Genomic DNA, 17,149 nt, shown 5'->3' with positions numbered 1-17,149 from the left:
CCACCCACCAACCTGAGGATATCAGCATGAGCCATGCCAGAATTTCCCGACACCCTGGTCAACACTGACCTCTGCAAAGAGCAAGGCAGCCCACTCGAGTGAATTATTTATTTACGTAGGGTTCATTTTGTTTCAAAATCGATGGCAGCATCTGCTAAGTCATACTTAAACTGAAATACGTATTTCACAGAAAAAGAGGAACACTTCAATTTTTTTAACGTGCAAAAATAATTCACAAAGGAATACACAGGACCAAAATCTCATGGAAATAAATTAAGTTTACCTAATAATCATAAAATAAGTTCAAATTAGATCATTTCTACCTAGCAGACTGGTAAAAAGAAATTTTTAAGAGAAAAAGGAAAAAAACACAGGACCAGAGAGTAGACATTCTCCCAAACAACGCTGATCAGAGAATAAACTGGTATCATTTTTTGGATGGAATTTATTAACAGTCCATGACAAAAAAAAAAAAGCTTTAAAATGTACACACACTTTAGTGAGCATACACACTTGCAGGAATTTATTCTCATGAGATAATTGGCAATTGTACCAAGACGTATGTACAAAAATGTTCCTAACAGTGTGGTTTATTACAGACTGTTTCCAATCAGTTGCTAAGTGAAAACCACTACGGATTAGCTCAGTATGATAATCCATGCACAGAGCAGAATACTAAGCAGACCTAAAAAGCACTTTTGTACAAACTGTTAGTTTATGTGGAATCTTTTATTTTGCTAGATAATTCTATATCCCTTAAGAATTTTTCCAATGAACACACATGATTTGTACAATTGGAAGAAAACCAAGATAACCACGAGCTGGGGAAGTATTTTTACTGGTGCAAAGGGCAGACACAAAACTAGTGATGACTGAATAAAGCTGGTTATAGAAAGTATGGCTTAAGATGGCACCATTTTTGTTTCAACATGTGAATTGCCTGAGGAGAAAAATAAGCTGACACTAAATACATGAAACTGTCAGCAACGGTTTTCTCCGAGAAGTGGGATCATCCATAGTTTTTGTTTTCTTTCTTCTGTTTATCTGAATTTTCCGCCTTTCCTCCACTGACTTCGTGTGATCTCAAAGTAAAGAAGGGACAGGGTGGGAGAGCAAATTCGTCTCCGGCGTGAAACCCCACGTTGGACTGAAGGCCTCAGAGGCCCTACCGATGCTCCTCCTTCCTCCTGCCATCACCACCGTCATCACACACAGTTTAAATCTGCAGCTTTCTCGTTTTTATTGAGAGTCTAACCTTATAAATAGAAACCGGTATGAAAACATGTTTTGATACAATTTCTACCTTAGCTGGCCAAACCTGGGCTTCCAATCAGAATCAATTTCAGTGGCTGACACACAGAACCCAAATGGTAACATGTGACAGCTCTGGCTTCACGTTAACCGCCAAAACTAGACCACAAAGGCGCTGCAGCACTGTTAGGCTAGGGTAGCGGGAAACGAACTAGAATCCCTTCTTTCACACAAAGCGAGTGCAAAGGCAGGTCAAACGCCCACTCCAGCTCCAGCTCAATAAATGATATGCAACCAACCAATTTCCAAATCTTTATAATGACCAAAAAATATTCGGCTGACTTGATCCCAGAGAGAAATATTTTCATATAATCAATAATTTTTCCTCATCCAATCTATAGGAGTCCCTTTTAACAAAGCAAGGTATACCCTTTAACAAGGCATAACAAAAGGTACACCTTTTATACAAGGCAAGGCAAGGATATCTGATTGTGTATATACAAAACAATTTTTACAAATTAACTTCCAAGTGGAAATTCCTTCCTCGGAGAAACAGAGCTCAGGGAGAAGCATCTCCACACCAAGCCCCGGGCTAGATGCTTAATGAGGGATTTTATTTAGCTTTTACAGGAACCCTATGATATAGAAGTAAGCCCCTTTTATAAATCGAGACACTAGGAAAGGCTGCTAATTTTACTAGAACACTGAAGTCACTAAAAGTCTGAGCCAGGATTCAAACCCGGTCCCCTCAGTTATGCTTCCATTTCAATTTCCCTTTTTCCAAACCTCTCCTCCCATCCTGGACCTTCCCCCAGTCACCCAAGCCTGACCTCCCTTCTGCCCTTACCACTGAGCACAGCCTGGGTATTAACTCTTTGTCGAACAAAACATAATTTTCACACCACCTAATTGCCATGCAATTTAATCCAATCCTTTTGAAATAGCCATAAAACCACCTACACTCAAAATCCAATACACACCGCAATCTAAAAATGCATCAAAGTTAAAGACTGCTGAAGAACAGAGGATGCTTTGCAAAGGACAAACCAAACTGATAAAACATACTTACTTCCTGGGTTGGGGGTGAGGGTTTTCATTTAGATCCGTCCTTATCATTTACTTGTTATATTCTACATGTGTTCATTCAAATTTGTAAACTCAAAAACCTCTCATTCAATTAATGCAAACATTCATCATTTGAATCCTCAACTGTTTGTCTAGGAGATCCTTACCCACTCTCAACTTACAGTAACGAACTTTACTCTGACACAAATCACTGCCAGGAATTAAGACAGAGCACTAAAGATGCTTCCTTATACTGAATCGACTCTCATGCTGAGATACGTCTTGCATTCATCCAAACAACCCCCCAGCCCCCTGCAAATTAGAGTCTACAGTGATACAGCCTTTCTGTTGGCTGTTCTCTGGACTTGCCCTTCAAACAGCTCTGACACGTTACTAATGGTGGGACAGAACCTCTCCGGGAGGTCCATGCTCCTGAGGCTCCTTTCCATCTTTATTCCTCTGGGGATCTAGCTTGCTGAATTTCCAACATTATGATCCATACACTGTTTGCCACTTTCCCCGCCTGTTCCCGGGAAGAGACAATATCTATTTCCACTTGTGGAGACTGACAAAAGGAGTAAAGGGGAGACAGGAGGCTCGTGTCTCTACAGGCCCAACTTGCAGAGCATTTACTTCTCATGTGTTCCATAAGTAAACAGTAACTCAGCTTGTAGAATTCACTTTCAGGATTCCTCCTGCCCCCCCCCCCCCCACACACACACACTGTGTTAGAGCTTTTTGGTTCAAAATACAGCCATACTCTCTAACATTAGAAGAGAAAAAAATTCGGACCACCTGGGTGGCTCAGTTGGCTGGGCGTCCGACTTTGGCCCAGGTCATGATCTCACGGTTCGTGAGTTTGAGCCCCGTGTCGGGCTCTATACTGACAGTTCAGAGCCTGGAGCCTTCTTCAGATTCTGTGTCTCCTTCTCTCTCCACCCCTCCCCGACTTGTGCTCTGTCTCTCAAAAATAAATAAATGTAAAAAAAAAAAAAAAAAGACAAGAAAAAAATTCAGGGCACCTGGGTGGCTCAGTCGGTTAAGCCTCCAACTTCAGCTCGGGTCACGATCTCCCAATTCTTGAGTTCGGGCCCCCTATCGGGCTCGGCGCTAACAGTGTGGAATCTGTTCAGATTCTGTCCCTCTCTCTCTTTGCCCCTCCCAACTCGTGTGCTCACATGCTCACTCGCTCTGTCTCTCAAAAATAAACAATTTTTTTGGGGCGCCTGGGTGGCGCAGTCGGTTAAGCGTCCGACTTCAGCCAGGTCACGATCTCGCGGTCCGTGAGTTCGAGCCCCGCGTCGGGCTCTGGGCTGATGGCTCAGAGCCTGGAGCCTGTTTCCGATTCTGTGTCTCCCTCTCTCTCTGCCCCTCGCCCGTTCATGCTCTGTCTCTCTCTGTCCCAAAATAAATAAATGTTGAAAAAAAAAATTTTTTTTTAAATAAACAATTTTTTAAAAACAAACAAATAAATTAGAAATTCCAACTCTGGACTACAGATGCTTAAGAATCCCATATAACCCTATATATGATATGCAAAATGTTGTGTACATACACACACTTGTACATTTTCTGCGGAAATTTTCAAAAGGGCCCACAACCCGCAAAAAAAGTAAGAACCTCCGGGCTCTGCTAGCGGGAAGGGCACAGAACAGGCAACCAGGAAGCCTGGACGCGAGGCCAGACTCTGGGACTGGCAGCTTGAAGGCATGAAGCAAGCCACCTCACACAGACTTCTCACCTGTCGAAAGACTCAGGGCATTTCCAGTGCCCTATTATTCCACAAACAAAAATCTCCATTGGGTACTGCCAGTAATCTATGCAATACCACGAATATTGTATGTCAGACTCAGTGCTCCAGAACTCAGGACACTGGTAAAAGCACATGCCAAAGGCTTAACAAATAGGGGCTAAAATAAAGCCCCTCCCAGAGACTCTTTTTTTTTTTTCGCACCAGACCAAGCTGCCAATCTGCATAAAAGTTAACTTATTTGGGAGGCTCACTTACTTCTCTGTATTGCAATGCCCTCATCTGCCCTAAAGTTCCACAGAAAAGAGTATGATCGGCCTAGAAGCTTCTACGACCACCAACTGTACAGCTACTCCACTGGTAACTACCAAGTTCAAAATCTTTTCACTACCGGGGTGCCTGGGTGGCTCAGTCGGTTGGGCGTCCGACTTCAGCTCAGGTCATGACCTCGTGTCTTGAGTTCAAGTCCCCGGTCGAGCTCTGTGCTGACAGCTCAGAGCCTGGAACCTGCTTCGGATTCTGTGTCTCCCTCCCTCTCTGCCCCTAACGCACTCGCATTCTGTCTCTGTCTCTCTCAAAAATGAATAAACATTTAAAAAATTAAAAAAAAATCTTTTCACTGCCATCAACCACATAGCTTCACAGTAAACCTAAGACACCAGTCATCACCACACTCATCCCCACTTGCTTCTCCTTTCTACACACTGAGACCAGGGCTCAGCTAACTTTTTCTGTAAAGAACTAGCAATAAATATTTTCAGCTTTGCAGGCTGCACGGACTCTTGTCTAAACTCCTCAACTCTGCCACCGTAGGGCCAAAGCAGCCATCGATAACATACAAACAAATGAACGCAGCTATGTTCTAATAAATCTTGATTTGTGAGCGGACATCTGAGTTTCATATGATTTTTATGTGTCACGAAACATTTGATTTTTTGTTTAAACCACTTACAAATGTAAAAAGCACTCTTGGCTGTGGGACTGTAAACAACAGGTGGCAGGTTGATTTCCATGGGACCCAGGTCTCTTCCTCTGGCACCCCCCCTCTGGTGCAGGTTTGGAAGATGGAAAGAAGAGCTGAGCAGTACTTTCTAGAAAAAGGTTCTACAGGATCAGCTGGCTGACTTCTCTGCTCTTTTTTCTTCTTGCCTCCATTTTTAACTTAGAAATAATCTGAAATTCGAAGTGTTGAGCTAGGGGGCACCAGGGCTGGCTCAGTCGTTTAAGTGTGAGACTCTTGACTTCGTCTCAGGTCACGATCTCACGGTTCGTGAGATAGAGCCCTGTGCCGGGCTCTGCGCTCAGTGAAGACAGAGCCTGCTTGGGACCTCTCTCTGCCTCTCCCCTGTGCACATGGACGTGCGCAAGCTTTCTCTCTCTCTCTCAAAATAAATAAATAAACATTAAAAAAAAAAAAAAAAAAGAAGTGTTGAGCTAGCCAAGACTAGGGAATGCACTTGCTCATGTCTAATCTGAACAGTGCAGATGGATAAAACGTTTTTCACTTCCTCAAATGATTAGTCTTCTCACTGAAGAGCAATAATTCATCAATTTTAGTTGAAATACAATTCTACATCTTCCCACCATCCCCGATTCAAAAGTTATTTGCCTAAATGAATAACATGCAAACAGAAGTAGTGAACTATCAGTTTTCACTTATAAGAATGGGGCGGAGGAGGGGACCATTAAAAAGATTAACAATACTGGGTTTTAAAAAGCTAGAAAAAAATAGGTACTTTTGGTGGGTATACAAATCAGTGCAATCCTTCTGGAGGTCTGTTAGCAAAATTCACCAGAGACTAAAATGTAAATAACTTCTGACTTAACATTTATACTTCCAGGAATTTATCTTAAGAAGATAACCAGACAAGTCAGCACACATGTATACACGGTGAGTTTCATAGTCAGAAGAGTTGTTAATACCATGAAGAGATGAAAACTATTTAAATGACAACTGGTTGAATAGTGGAAGAATGCAATGGAACTCTATGTGGCCACAGGACATAATGATGCCGATGAAACTGTTTGACATGGGCACGTCCACAGCAAACTGAAAGAGAAAAACCCGTCACAAGACTGCATGTGCGCTTTGATCTCAGTTGCACGAAGCATCTCTATATGGTGTTTGTATATGCACCAGCCTGTGTGAGAGACAGAAGAAAAACAGGCAGAGAAGCACAGACTTGGAACGTTCACCAAAAGATTCACAGATGATTTTTACTTTCTTGTTTATAGTGTTCTGTAATGTTTACGTTATTTTCCAATGAGCATGTATTACTTTTATAATTTAAAAGAGACTTATCAGAATGTACACCAAGAATGAACCCTAATGAAAACTATGAGCTTTAAGTGACAGTGATGTGTCATAAGTGCAGGCTCTCTGAAAGTCTACCCAATGCACCACCCTGGTGCGATGGTGGGAGGAAGGGGGGGATGGGGTATGCAGGCACACTCTGTACTTTCTGCTCAATTTGCTCTGAACCTAAAACTACTCTAAAAAAATAAAATCTAGGGGGGAAAAAAACGCATCAAAACAATTCACATGCAAACAACTCACAAGTGCAACAGAAGCCATCTGAGACCCACGAAAGCGAATCTGAAAGGCTTTTGTCAGAAGCGCAGATCACCGCAGACCTCTCGGCACGGGTGGGGGCAGTCAGCACGGGTGGGGGCAGTCCCAGGAGTATCACACCAAGTCCAGCACTCCAGCTGCCAGCAAGCAGTTCCCCACCAGAAACTGCTCGAACAACTGCTCTCCTCTTAGGAGAACCTGACTGTTCGGGGCATCACCCTGAGGATACTTTATTGTTTCTCTTCTGTTGTTTCTGATTTACTAGAATGTTTTCAGCGAAAGCTTAGGGGACGTAAGACTCTGTGAGACAATCAAGCGCTCAAGAAAAGCAACTTAACACTTGGTCTTAGTTAGCTTTAAAATGGAGTTCTAGCTGGGGCAAAAGACGAGGCTGCTAAAAGATAAGCAGGTCTTAAGGGGCTTTAATAGAAGAACGAATGCCAAGATGAGATTTTAATGATAAGCAGTTTCTCTTACTTGAATACAAGCCATTCTGATGCAAGTCTGAGGATCAGACCAAGGTTGGAAGAAATCACTGGGGATATACTAAATTTTACTTGGTGTTTTACCTTCTTTACAAGACACATGGACATTATAACTGCTGCTTCCTGTATTTTGCCGAATGCATGCCTCTACATATACATGTATCTACTTTTATTTTAACAGAGCAAAGGCTTGCAGGTTTCTGTACGGAATACTATGTACCTTGTAGTCGGAACTACCTGAATGACATCCAGTTGTTTTTAATTCCAAGAAGGAAAAGCCAGCCTTGACAAGAACTAAAGTTTTAAATATAACAAGAACTGGCAATGTCAGAAGACTCACAAACTGTGGTGGTATAGAAGTAGAAGTACCTAAGTTAACAATGCGATCTTAACATGTTTGTAAGTAGAAATCGAGTCCCTAATATGTCATGGCTCCAAATTAGGATATTCACCAAGCTACTATGAACTCATACTACGTACGAATTTCAATACAAACGAAGCTTAATTTACAAAAGACACTATTAATGATTTACATACTACGCCCAACAATAACAAACTGTTAAGGGGGGTAAATTAGGTACAATAAACTTAGGTGTAATATCAATGACATTTGTTCAAGCTCAGCAATACACACACGGAACTAGAGAACACATCTCCTGGTTTCCAGATACTGTCCTCACTAAGATTAGCGTGGACCCAGTAGAACATATCTGTTAGCTTCCCTGGGAAATTTCTAAAATTAAAAATGCAGTTTATCTGGGGGCATACTTTTGTGGTCCAGACATTTTTAATCATACAGGCATTATCTTGAGTAATTAATATCATTTTTTGGCTGGGCAGTTTTTCTACAAATATAAGCGCTCTTTTCACCTCAAAAGTAGTGAAATAGCATAATGTGATTATTCTCACGCTAACTCCTCATTTCCTAAGGCCCTTCGGGTTAACTGTCATCAGATTTATTATAAGGGACTCACGACAAACACAGAACCTCAAAATTACTGGAAGAAACCAGAGGAATCTTCAAGTTAAGAAACACCGCTCTGAACACTGAGAACAGCAGCGACATACCTGATGTACAAATGTCACAGAACTTCTTGATGTAAAGTATCCAGACATTTCCTAGGCATATTTTGTTTTTAGGTCTGTGTATGTTTACGTGTGAAACAGATGTGATTCCATTTAAGACAATCTGATAGGAATGCTTTTCCTAACCACCGAAAAACTTCACTTGCTTTGCAAAGGGAGTCACACAACCACTGAGATCCTATCAGACCACGAGAGCTTCCCCAGAGCACCTGATCTGAACAAAATTCCACAAGAATGATGAATTTGCATGCAACGCTCCAGGAAGCAGTAACAACCTATTTACCTGCACAGCTATCTTAATGAGGGATTTCTTCTTGTCCCCGTTTTTAAATTGAGGATTTTAGGGCCCAGAGGTTAAGTACCCTACACCCAGAGTCACAAGGCTAAAATAAAGGTAGGATCTGAAACCAGGTAATCCAATGAAACATTTTTAAATGTCTTACTGTCGGGCAGGAGACATGGGTCCTAGCTCTGCATCAACACCACTCTCGACACGGGTCCTCACGGGGAGGAACAATTCACCTCTGTTCCTGACGGCCTCACCTCTGTAAGGAATGTGCTAATGCCCTACTCTGTCCTCCAGGATCATAGTGAGAATAGGAAATGCACAAAATTAAAGCCTCCTGAGAAGTCCGAAGCACTCTATAAATATGCCATGTGCCAAATATATCCAATTCTGAGTATTCCAGCAACACAGAGATTATTTTCTAAAACACAGAGAAGACCCTAACAGTGTTTTATTTGTGGTCACCTCAGAGTGTTCTTTTATGGTACCTATTTGGAAGCCTGCAAAGGGACAGACCAAAGTCTTGGTTGTAAAGCAAAACACCCTGAACAAGGCAATGTAAAAACTGGATTTGACATTCATCGTTGAGGACACCCAAGCCGCTTCAAAATACAAATGTAAACGGCGGTCTGTATCCAAAGAGACACATTTTCTCTTTAATAAAAACATTTTTGATTTTAAAGAACGTAGTAAGCAAACTATTTTAATTTCAAATGTCGAATCCTGAGAGAATAGAATGATTTCTTTAAAAACGTACTGAATGCTGATAAACAAAGAACCAGAATTCTTTCTTACCTCCCACATGTACACATTATTCTTAACCTGAGATCTTTTTTTCTTATCACCAACAAATGGCCCAAACTTTTTGCCTTTTAAAATTGGTTTAGTGGCCCAGACACCTAGAAAATAAAACCAATATTTTTATAAAGTATTGTGGTTAAAGATCAAAGCATTAAAGTCAATTCTGTTTCACAAAATAGTTAAAAGGCTAGCCAGTCTAAAAGCAAGATAATGTTAAATCAATGGAGAGCAAGTGAAATTAAATGAAATCAAGTCTTCCAGGAGGATTTTTATTTTTCTTCTTTGTATTCTTCTGTACTTCCCAAATAGCCTGTAAAGAACCTACACTGTTTTATAAGCAGGAAAGAATGTTTTATATCTGTTTGTTTCTATTTCTCACATGTAAAATTACCCAGATGGCACAATCACAAACACCCAGAGAACAGCACAATAACAACTTAACGAGAAAAAATACGAGGGGTGAAACTATAATTTTTCGAGGGAATGTTTTTGTTTTAAGATGTATTTATTTATTTAAGTAATCTCTACACTCAACACAGGGCTCAAACTCATGACCCCGAGATCAACAGCCACACGCTCCACCAACTGAGCCAGCCAGGCGCCCCGAAACTATAAATAATTTTTGCGGGGCGCCTGGGTGGCGCAGTCGGTTGAGCGTCCGACTTCAGCCAGGTCACGATCTCGCGGTCCGTGAGTTCGAGCCCCGCGTCGGGCTCTGGGCTGACGGCTCGGAGCCTGGAGCCTGTTTCCGATTCTGTGTCTCCCTCTCTCTCTGCCCCTCCCCCGTTCATGCTCTGTCTCTCTCTGTCCCAAAAATAAATGAACGTTGAAAAAAAAAAAAAAATTTAAAAAAAAAAAAAGAAACTATAAATAATTTTTAACTCTTTCTACTTTTCCGCAGATTTGGAATGATCTCCAATGAACATGAATTGCTTTTACAAAGGCTGAGAAATACAGTTTTGTGAATAAGTATTTCTGAAGTTCGCTCAAAACGGAACACTCTTTCCTCTCCAGCTAGGTCTCCTGAAAACTTGGCTACTGTAACAACTCACTCTTCAGAGTTGCAAACAGCCAAGAGTCATACCGCTGCTGTTCCTGCTGCTCTCGCTGCTCCACGGTATTCCTAGGCTGTTGTTTTTCTGTGCACTACCCACAGGCAAACAGACGAGCCGAAGAAGGCAGCGGGCCAAACGGCGGAAGGTGGCGGTGGGGCCAAGGGAACCGGCACCCAGAGGTGACGCTCCCTGACAACGTCCCTTTGGACAAGTTCCCTCATCTTCTGGTCTCCGTTTCCTCAGGCACAGAAGGAAGGCGGAGACTGAGCCAGTCCTGCCCAGCTAGGAGGTTCAAGTTTCCCTCTTCTGTAAGTCTATGAATCCAGTTTGATAACAGAGCTAACGATCAGTTAGTGGAGCTATAAAAATCAACCACTTTCACGTGAATGATGTAAGCGCTCAAGTTGCTTACTGAATACTTTTTCAGTGAGAATTAGGAAAAGCATTTATTAACAATTTATTCACACACATATACACATAAACTGGAGTATCAAAAATACATCTTAAAAAAAAAAAAACAAAAAAACGAAAAGGGATACAAACATGATAGATTCCAAAAATGTACTTTGACTAAATTTTTATGATTTACTTCCTTATTAGCCTTCCGTCTAAAGATTAGGTCACAAAAGCAAAACCAAATACACAAAAGCTCGGTTTGTATTCAATGAGAAATCCCAGCCAGAAGCATTCAGAGACACTCGGATCATCATTCGTTCAAGTACCTGCTGAGGTCCATAATGCGTCAGGTACTGGAGACATAAAGAGAAATGAGAAATGAAGGCACTCAAATCAATGCAAGGGCAGATGTGACGATACACAAGGATGAAATTAAATATAACAGCACAATCACACTCAAGTCCCAGTGAAACAAGACAGGAAGGAATACGCTCTGTAGTACGAAGAGCCCCGAGGAAACGTGGAAGGGAACACGCGGGCTGAATCACGAAGGACGGGAGGTGGTGGGCGTGGAGATATTTCTGGTTCAGTTTTATAATCTATGTCCACCCTGGATTCTTCACTGGAAAATGCAGAAACACCACACAGTGTTCTAAATCAAAGTGTAAACCTGTTGCTTTTACGATGAGCTCCCCACCTCCACACAGGCTGCTCCCTTCTCCTCCCCGTCCCCTCTGGGGACCCTAGTACTCACCAATCCGAGTCTTGTCAACAGCAGATGGGAAAAGCCTCACTTCCTCCGGAAGTCCTCGAAGCACATGTTCAGGTACCTCAGCCAGGCTCTCAGCAGCTGCGACAGGCTCGGTGGCGTTCTGCAAGTCAAGGAACAGAAGGATCAGAGCAGAGGGAAGCAAACCCAGTTGGTGGGTTTTTTGTTGTTTTTTTTTCTTTTTTCTGGTCCAATAAGCAAATATGCAAAACTGTAACTGCAACCTGAAGCTGGCAAGCCAGACGGAGACTACAAGATGCGAGATGCAGAGCATTTCAGGAGTTGCTTTCACTGTTGTGAGTCTCCAAAGGAAACGACTGCAACCTTCAAGTCTGTCTGTGTTAATCTGTTTTGTTCAGCCACCTGTAGTCACTTTCAAACTATGTGAATCTCTGGCACCACACTGTTTTCAACTCCCACAGAATCTGGAAGTAAAATACGGCTTCAGCTTCCTTTTCGGTCAAAGGCTACCACCAGCATTTTAGAACGCTTAAAAAATAAAAATCAACACTCCTACTTAAATGAATACTTCTGGCACACACTGCAAAGGCCCAGCCAGCCGGCCAGACCCCACCCCACCTATGTTTTCATCCTTCTGGCAGCAACACCCCCTTTAACAGGGGCTTGAATATTCCGACAAGAACACCACAACTTTTTCTGGGCCCTCAATGGAAATGCAACCTTTCCCGGAAGCAGTAATTTACCGCTTCTATCAAGTCACATTAAACAGCAAAGTTGCCAGAATATCACAGTCTCCAAGAAATAGAGAATTGTATATAATTACTAACCAAAATTCACTTTAATCTTCAGAGATAACATTACTATTAGGTATGTATTATATAAGGGAAGAGGAAGCAAAAATCTGAGGCAACTGGTAAAACATGACTGTTAGTTTGAAAATAACGTTCAATCAAAGGAAAGCCAAGTTTGTATTGACTGTTATCCCACATACTCCCAAAGAACCGATGTACATATCATAACACCACTAAGAATGATGGGTCCTTTAGTCTTAGGTGTTTTTTATTTCACTGCAAAGGGAAACACTTCTCAAGGATTTTCAAAGATACCAAAGTAAGCAAAAAGCAAACTCCAACCTAAGGAAGTTAACTTCCCCACAATGAAGCTCTTACAGCTTTTAAGAATGTTTTGTACAAAGACAAGAAATCATCCACGTTTGTGTAATCCCAACATTATTTTTTTTGATGTTTTCTGTGCTGTGTTTGTTTGTTTGTTTAAAGTATCAATAGGCTGCTTTAAGAGAAATAAATCCGCCAGCAAGGAGCAACTCATTATGAAGGTCTACTCTCTGGCCTTTTTCGAGTCGGGATGCGCACAAGCGGGCCCCCAGGGACGGAGATTCCCTTCTCAAACAGGGCAAAAGCTCACAGTGCCGGCACTGCGGAAGCACGAGCGCCGTGATCCTGCTGGATCTACAGCTTGGTTCTGACAATAATACCAAGCACACGTTAAATGCCTTTCAAAACACAAGAATGCCAAAACTGCCCCCGAAAATGGGTCTGATGGTGTTTTTAATTAGCTACAGTGTGAATAAATTCAGCACACAAATTTCTCACTTCTAAATATGGTACCCCATTTTTAAAACTTTAATCTATAAATGGTGATTCTGGAAACAGGAATCTTTTTTCCAAAGGGGGAACAGGTATTAAACTGGCAGTGGGCACCCTAGGCTACATAATGATTACTGGACAAATAATAACATGGACAAACATGAAGAAGTACTTAGCTAAGGCTCTGAGTCCCATCAGCACATGGCCACTTAGCAGCGTGAGGAAGTTTTCTTCTCCTTCCTCAGATAGGACCCTAGCCTAAGATTTAAAAGGACCTGACACCATTTAACCTCCCTAGGAGCTTTGAAAAGACAGTGCATCAGCTACTCTAAACTGGTACTTCCAGACACAATGACAATAATACTAATAAGTTAGCATTTCCTGAGAAAGTCCTCAGGGCCTCAGTACAAGGCAATGTACTAACCCTCTTCTGTGCATGATGGCATTTACTCCAAACAGCTCAAGGGGCAGGGACTGTCATTGCTTCCTCTGGCACCGCCCCTGCCCTATCCCCTCACCCCCACCCCCCACACCAACACACCCATTAAGGAGGAAATTGAGGCTTAGGGAAGTGGTCTAAGTTGCTCAAGACCAGGATTTGAACCTTTGTCTGTCTGACCCTGAGCCCATGTTCATAACTACTGTGCTCTTTCCAGTTAAGATTCTGCTGGATAAGGTCTGAGGATCTAATGTAAAACATGCTAACTCTAGGTGATAGCACTGTATTATAGAATTGAAATCTGCTAAGAGAAATGTTCTCACAAAAAAAAAAAAAAAAAGGACAAGGATAAATATGAGAGATGATGGATGGGGTAATTAACTAGATGGTTACACATATATCAAATTACCACTATGTATACTTCATATATCTTACAATTCGTCAATTATACCTCAATAAACCTGAAAAAAAAAAAAAAAAGAAAGAAAAAAATTCTGCTGGAACAGAATCTGAGAACCTCTGCCCTAAAACCTCCCAACTTCCATGGCAGTGACAGCAGGCAGGAATGGTCATTCCCACGGGAAATGTGTCACTGGAGTGTAATCTGGAGACCACGTGTGTTAACATTTCTGATACACCTGTGAACAGAAAGGACCTCAGCAGAACTGCCACAAGAAAAAAGAAAAGACAAATTCCTATGCATTTATTACCTGCTTTTGGTGAACCCCTCCCTGCTTGTAAATTTGGGCTCATTTACCTAGCGGAGGAAAGCTTTTTTTTATATTTTAGTAGCCTTCACACTACAAGACTCAACTAAAATTTGCAGACTTCCAACCACACCAAGCCAACCCTGGCAGCCCCAGGACCTGGCTCTCACCTTTCTAGCTGCGATGGCTCCAGCTGGAAACTGCCTCTTCCCTTCCTTAGTTTACCTTCATAGTTCTTATCACAATTTTAAATAATTAGTTGTAAAATTATGTGTTTAACGTACCTCCTCTGATAAACTACAGTGAAGACAGATGGTATCTTTTTTTTTTTTTAACATTTATTTATTTTTGAGACAGAGACAGAGCATGAACGGGGGAGGGTCAGAGAGAGAGGGAGACACAGAATCCGAAATAGGCTCCAGGCTCTGAGCTGTCAGCACAGAGCCCAACGCAGGGCTCGAACTCACGGACCGTGAGATCATGACCTGAGCCGAAGTCGGACGCTCAACCGACTGAGCCACCCAGGTGCCCCAGATGGTATCTATCTTATTCGATGTTGCGTTCCCAATGCTTAGCAGGGGACACAACATGTTTGTTGTCATTTAAATAATTGAATGAATACATAGTTCTTGTAAACCAACTTATAACTTTTTTAGAAAAAGGAGGGCTAGAAATAAATAAAACAGCTGGGTCATCTATCGGAAAGCATTTTTTCCATGTGCCTGAATTTCTTGAATGTGAGGTAGGTATATTTCTAGGTCAACATAAGAATTCTTTTTTAGAAAATGTGATATATGCTTTCAATTCTTAGCACGCAATTTACAAGTAAACCTTTAGAACAAAAGACTACTTAAAAGAAAATTTCTCTCCCCCACCCATATATAAACTAGGATCTCATTTATACACACAAACATACATATACACATCTATTTATATATATGAACATCCTCAGAGTATTAGATGTAATATTATACTCTAAACAAGGTCATGTTGGTTCCTACACTGAAGATCACCATTTGATCCTGGGACTACTTCCCACATCAATTTTTCTCTAAAAGAAATTGCAGCATCTACTCAATTTCTGAGTCCCTTCTACGGGCCAGGCAATGTTTTAAGCACCTCCTTTGCCTTAACAATGTGTCACTCTGTGGAGGAAGACCAACAAAATCAACCAAGGATATACAATGCCTGGTACTTTCTGATGCTCTGAAGAAAAATTAGGCACAAGAGGAGGACACAGTGACGGAGATGGGTAGGGTGCTATTTTAAACAGAGAGCTTCAAGAAGTAGAAGGGTACCATGTGACAGTATGGGGGGCAAACACACCAGGACAGGTAATCAGCAAGGACCCTTGCTGACTCAAGAATAAGCTTGATATGATCACAGAACAGACAGGCAAAAAGACCAGCGAGTCCAGAGCAGAGAAGGTGAGGGAAAAGCAGCTGGAGCTGACGCGGGAGAGGTAGGTAGGGGTAACACCTTAGGAGAAATGGATCACCTGCTGAACTACACAGAATATGAGGAATAGAAGGTGACCAACCAGAGACCAAACTGCAGGCTCCAGGAAGGACCCTTGCTCCCCCTTCTGGAGTGGCCAACCGCCCATCCTTGCCATCCCAGAATAAAGGCACGTTCCTGTTTCAAGGGTTTCTGGACACCGATCACTGTGGTAAGCACAGAGGACGTTACAAGGACTTCTCTACTTTCCTATTACGTAACAGGAAACAGAAGAGCTCGTTTATTTCACCGCTTGATGAAGTAAAGGCTCCAAACATGTATCAGTGAACTGATCTAGAACAGCATATGTTAAATTTAATGTGTTAAATTTAAGTTAACTTAATAAGCTTTGTTATTGATCTCATTAAATCAAGGTCTCCAACTTCCTAACTCAAACTCAAAAGAAGGCAGTCAGTATTCCTTCCCCTCCCCGACTCGTGGCCACAAGCAGCTCTCCTTCACTCAGTCCATCACTCAGTCATTAACAAACACTTCCTGAGAGCCCGCTCCAGGCTGGCCCTGCGCTGAGCAGTGAAGGTACGATGGTTCACAAAGCTGATCCGGGCCCTCTGCTCATAAAGTTTTCAGAGAACTGCTTTTTCCCTTCCCCTAATACCTAATACCTTTCCTTTGGCTCACGATGACTTCCCATGCTGGATGGTGGGGGAGCATCAGGAGTATGACTTTTACTCCCTCCTCTGGACCAAGCTCTGCGCTAAATGTTTTTCCTGCATTACCTCGCAATAATCACAGCTAACACCGATGGATGTTCAGGGCGCCATTCGGATGCTATTGCAAGCTCTTTTAATCTTTTAACCAGCTCGTTTAATCTTTACACCACCACTCTGGCTGTGGGCACCTTCATGATCCTCACTCTACAGATGAAACTGAGACCTGCCCACAGTTATGGCTAGTAAGTGGCAGAGGCAGGATTCAAACCCAGACAGTCAGGCTTCAGGGTCTGGGTTCTCAAATACTATGCCACAGAGCTGCCCTGTCAAGTAACTCTCCCAAGCTGCGTGGTTTTAAAGTAGCAGAGCCAAGGGGCACCTGAGTGGCTCAGTCGGTTGAGTGTCGGACTCCTGATGTCGGGTCATGATCCCAGGGTCAAGGGATCGAGCCCTGCATCAGGCTCTGAGTTGCGTGTGGAACCTGCTTAATTCTCTCTCTCTCCCTCTGCCCCTCCCCCTCTTACACTCTCTTTCTCTAAAATAAAATTTTTAAAAATACATAAAAAATAAAAATAAGGGGGGTGGGAGGGAGGGGAGGGTGGGTGATGGGTATTGAGGAGGGCACCTTTTGGGATGAGCACTGGGTGTTGTATGGAAACCAATTTGACAATAAATTTCATATATAAAAAAAATAAAATAAAATAAAATAAAAATAAGAAAAATAAAGTAGCAGAGCCAAGATAAAGTCCAG

The 17,149-nt window shown here is 42.2% G+C and overlaps 1 protein-coding gene across 7 annotated transcripts in view; it reads right to left on the bottom strand.

Annotated features, from left to right (window-relative positions):
- The window catches only part of PRDM2 (PR/SET domain 2), a 109,752-nt gene that overhangs the window by 80,758 nt on the left and 11,845 nt on the right, over positions 1 to 17,149 (bottom strand). For 2 of the 7 annotated variants that reach the window (XM_030325509.1, XM_030325510.1), the window contains exons 1-3: positions 15,771 to 15,884; positions 11,502 to 11,619; positions 9,291 to 9,394 (exon numbers count right to left, since the gene is read on the bottom strand). In XM_030325509.1, the coding sequence (XP_030181369.1) occupies positions 9,291 to 9,394; positions 11,502 to 11,619; positions 15,771 to 15,845 (297 nt within the window). In that variant the 5' untranslated portion in view covers positions 15,846 to 15,884. Of the gene's footprint in view, positions 1 to 9,290; positions 9,395 to 11,501; positions 11,620 to 15,770; positions 15,912 to 17,149 lie in introns of those variants that run through there. The other 5 variants (XM_030325517.1, XM_030325513.1, XM_030325511.1 and 2 more) reach the window with 5 other exon arrangements.

Source organism: Lynx canadensis, chromosome C1 (genome assembly GCF_007474595.2).
Source record: "Lynx canadensis isolate LIC74 chromosome C1, mLynCan4.pri.v2, whole genome shotgun sequence".
NCBI lineage: Eukaryota > Metazoa > Chordata > Mammalia > Carnivora > Felidae > Lynx > Lynx canadensis.
Note: the sequence above shows the minus strand (reverse complement) of the source record. Positions and strands in the feature narration are given on the sequence as shown.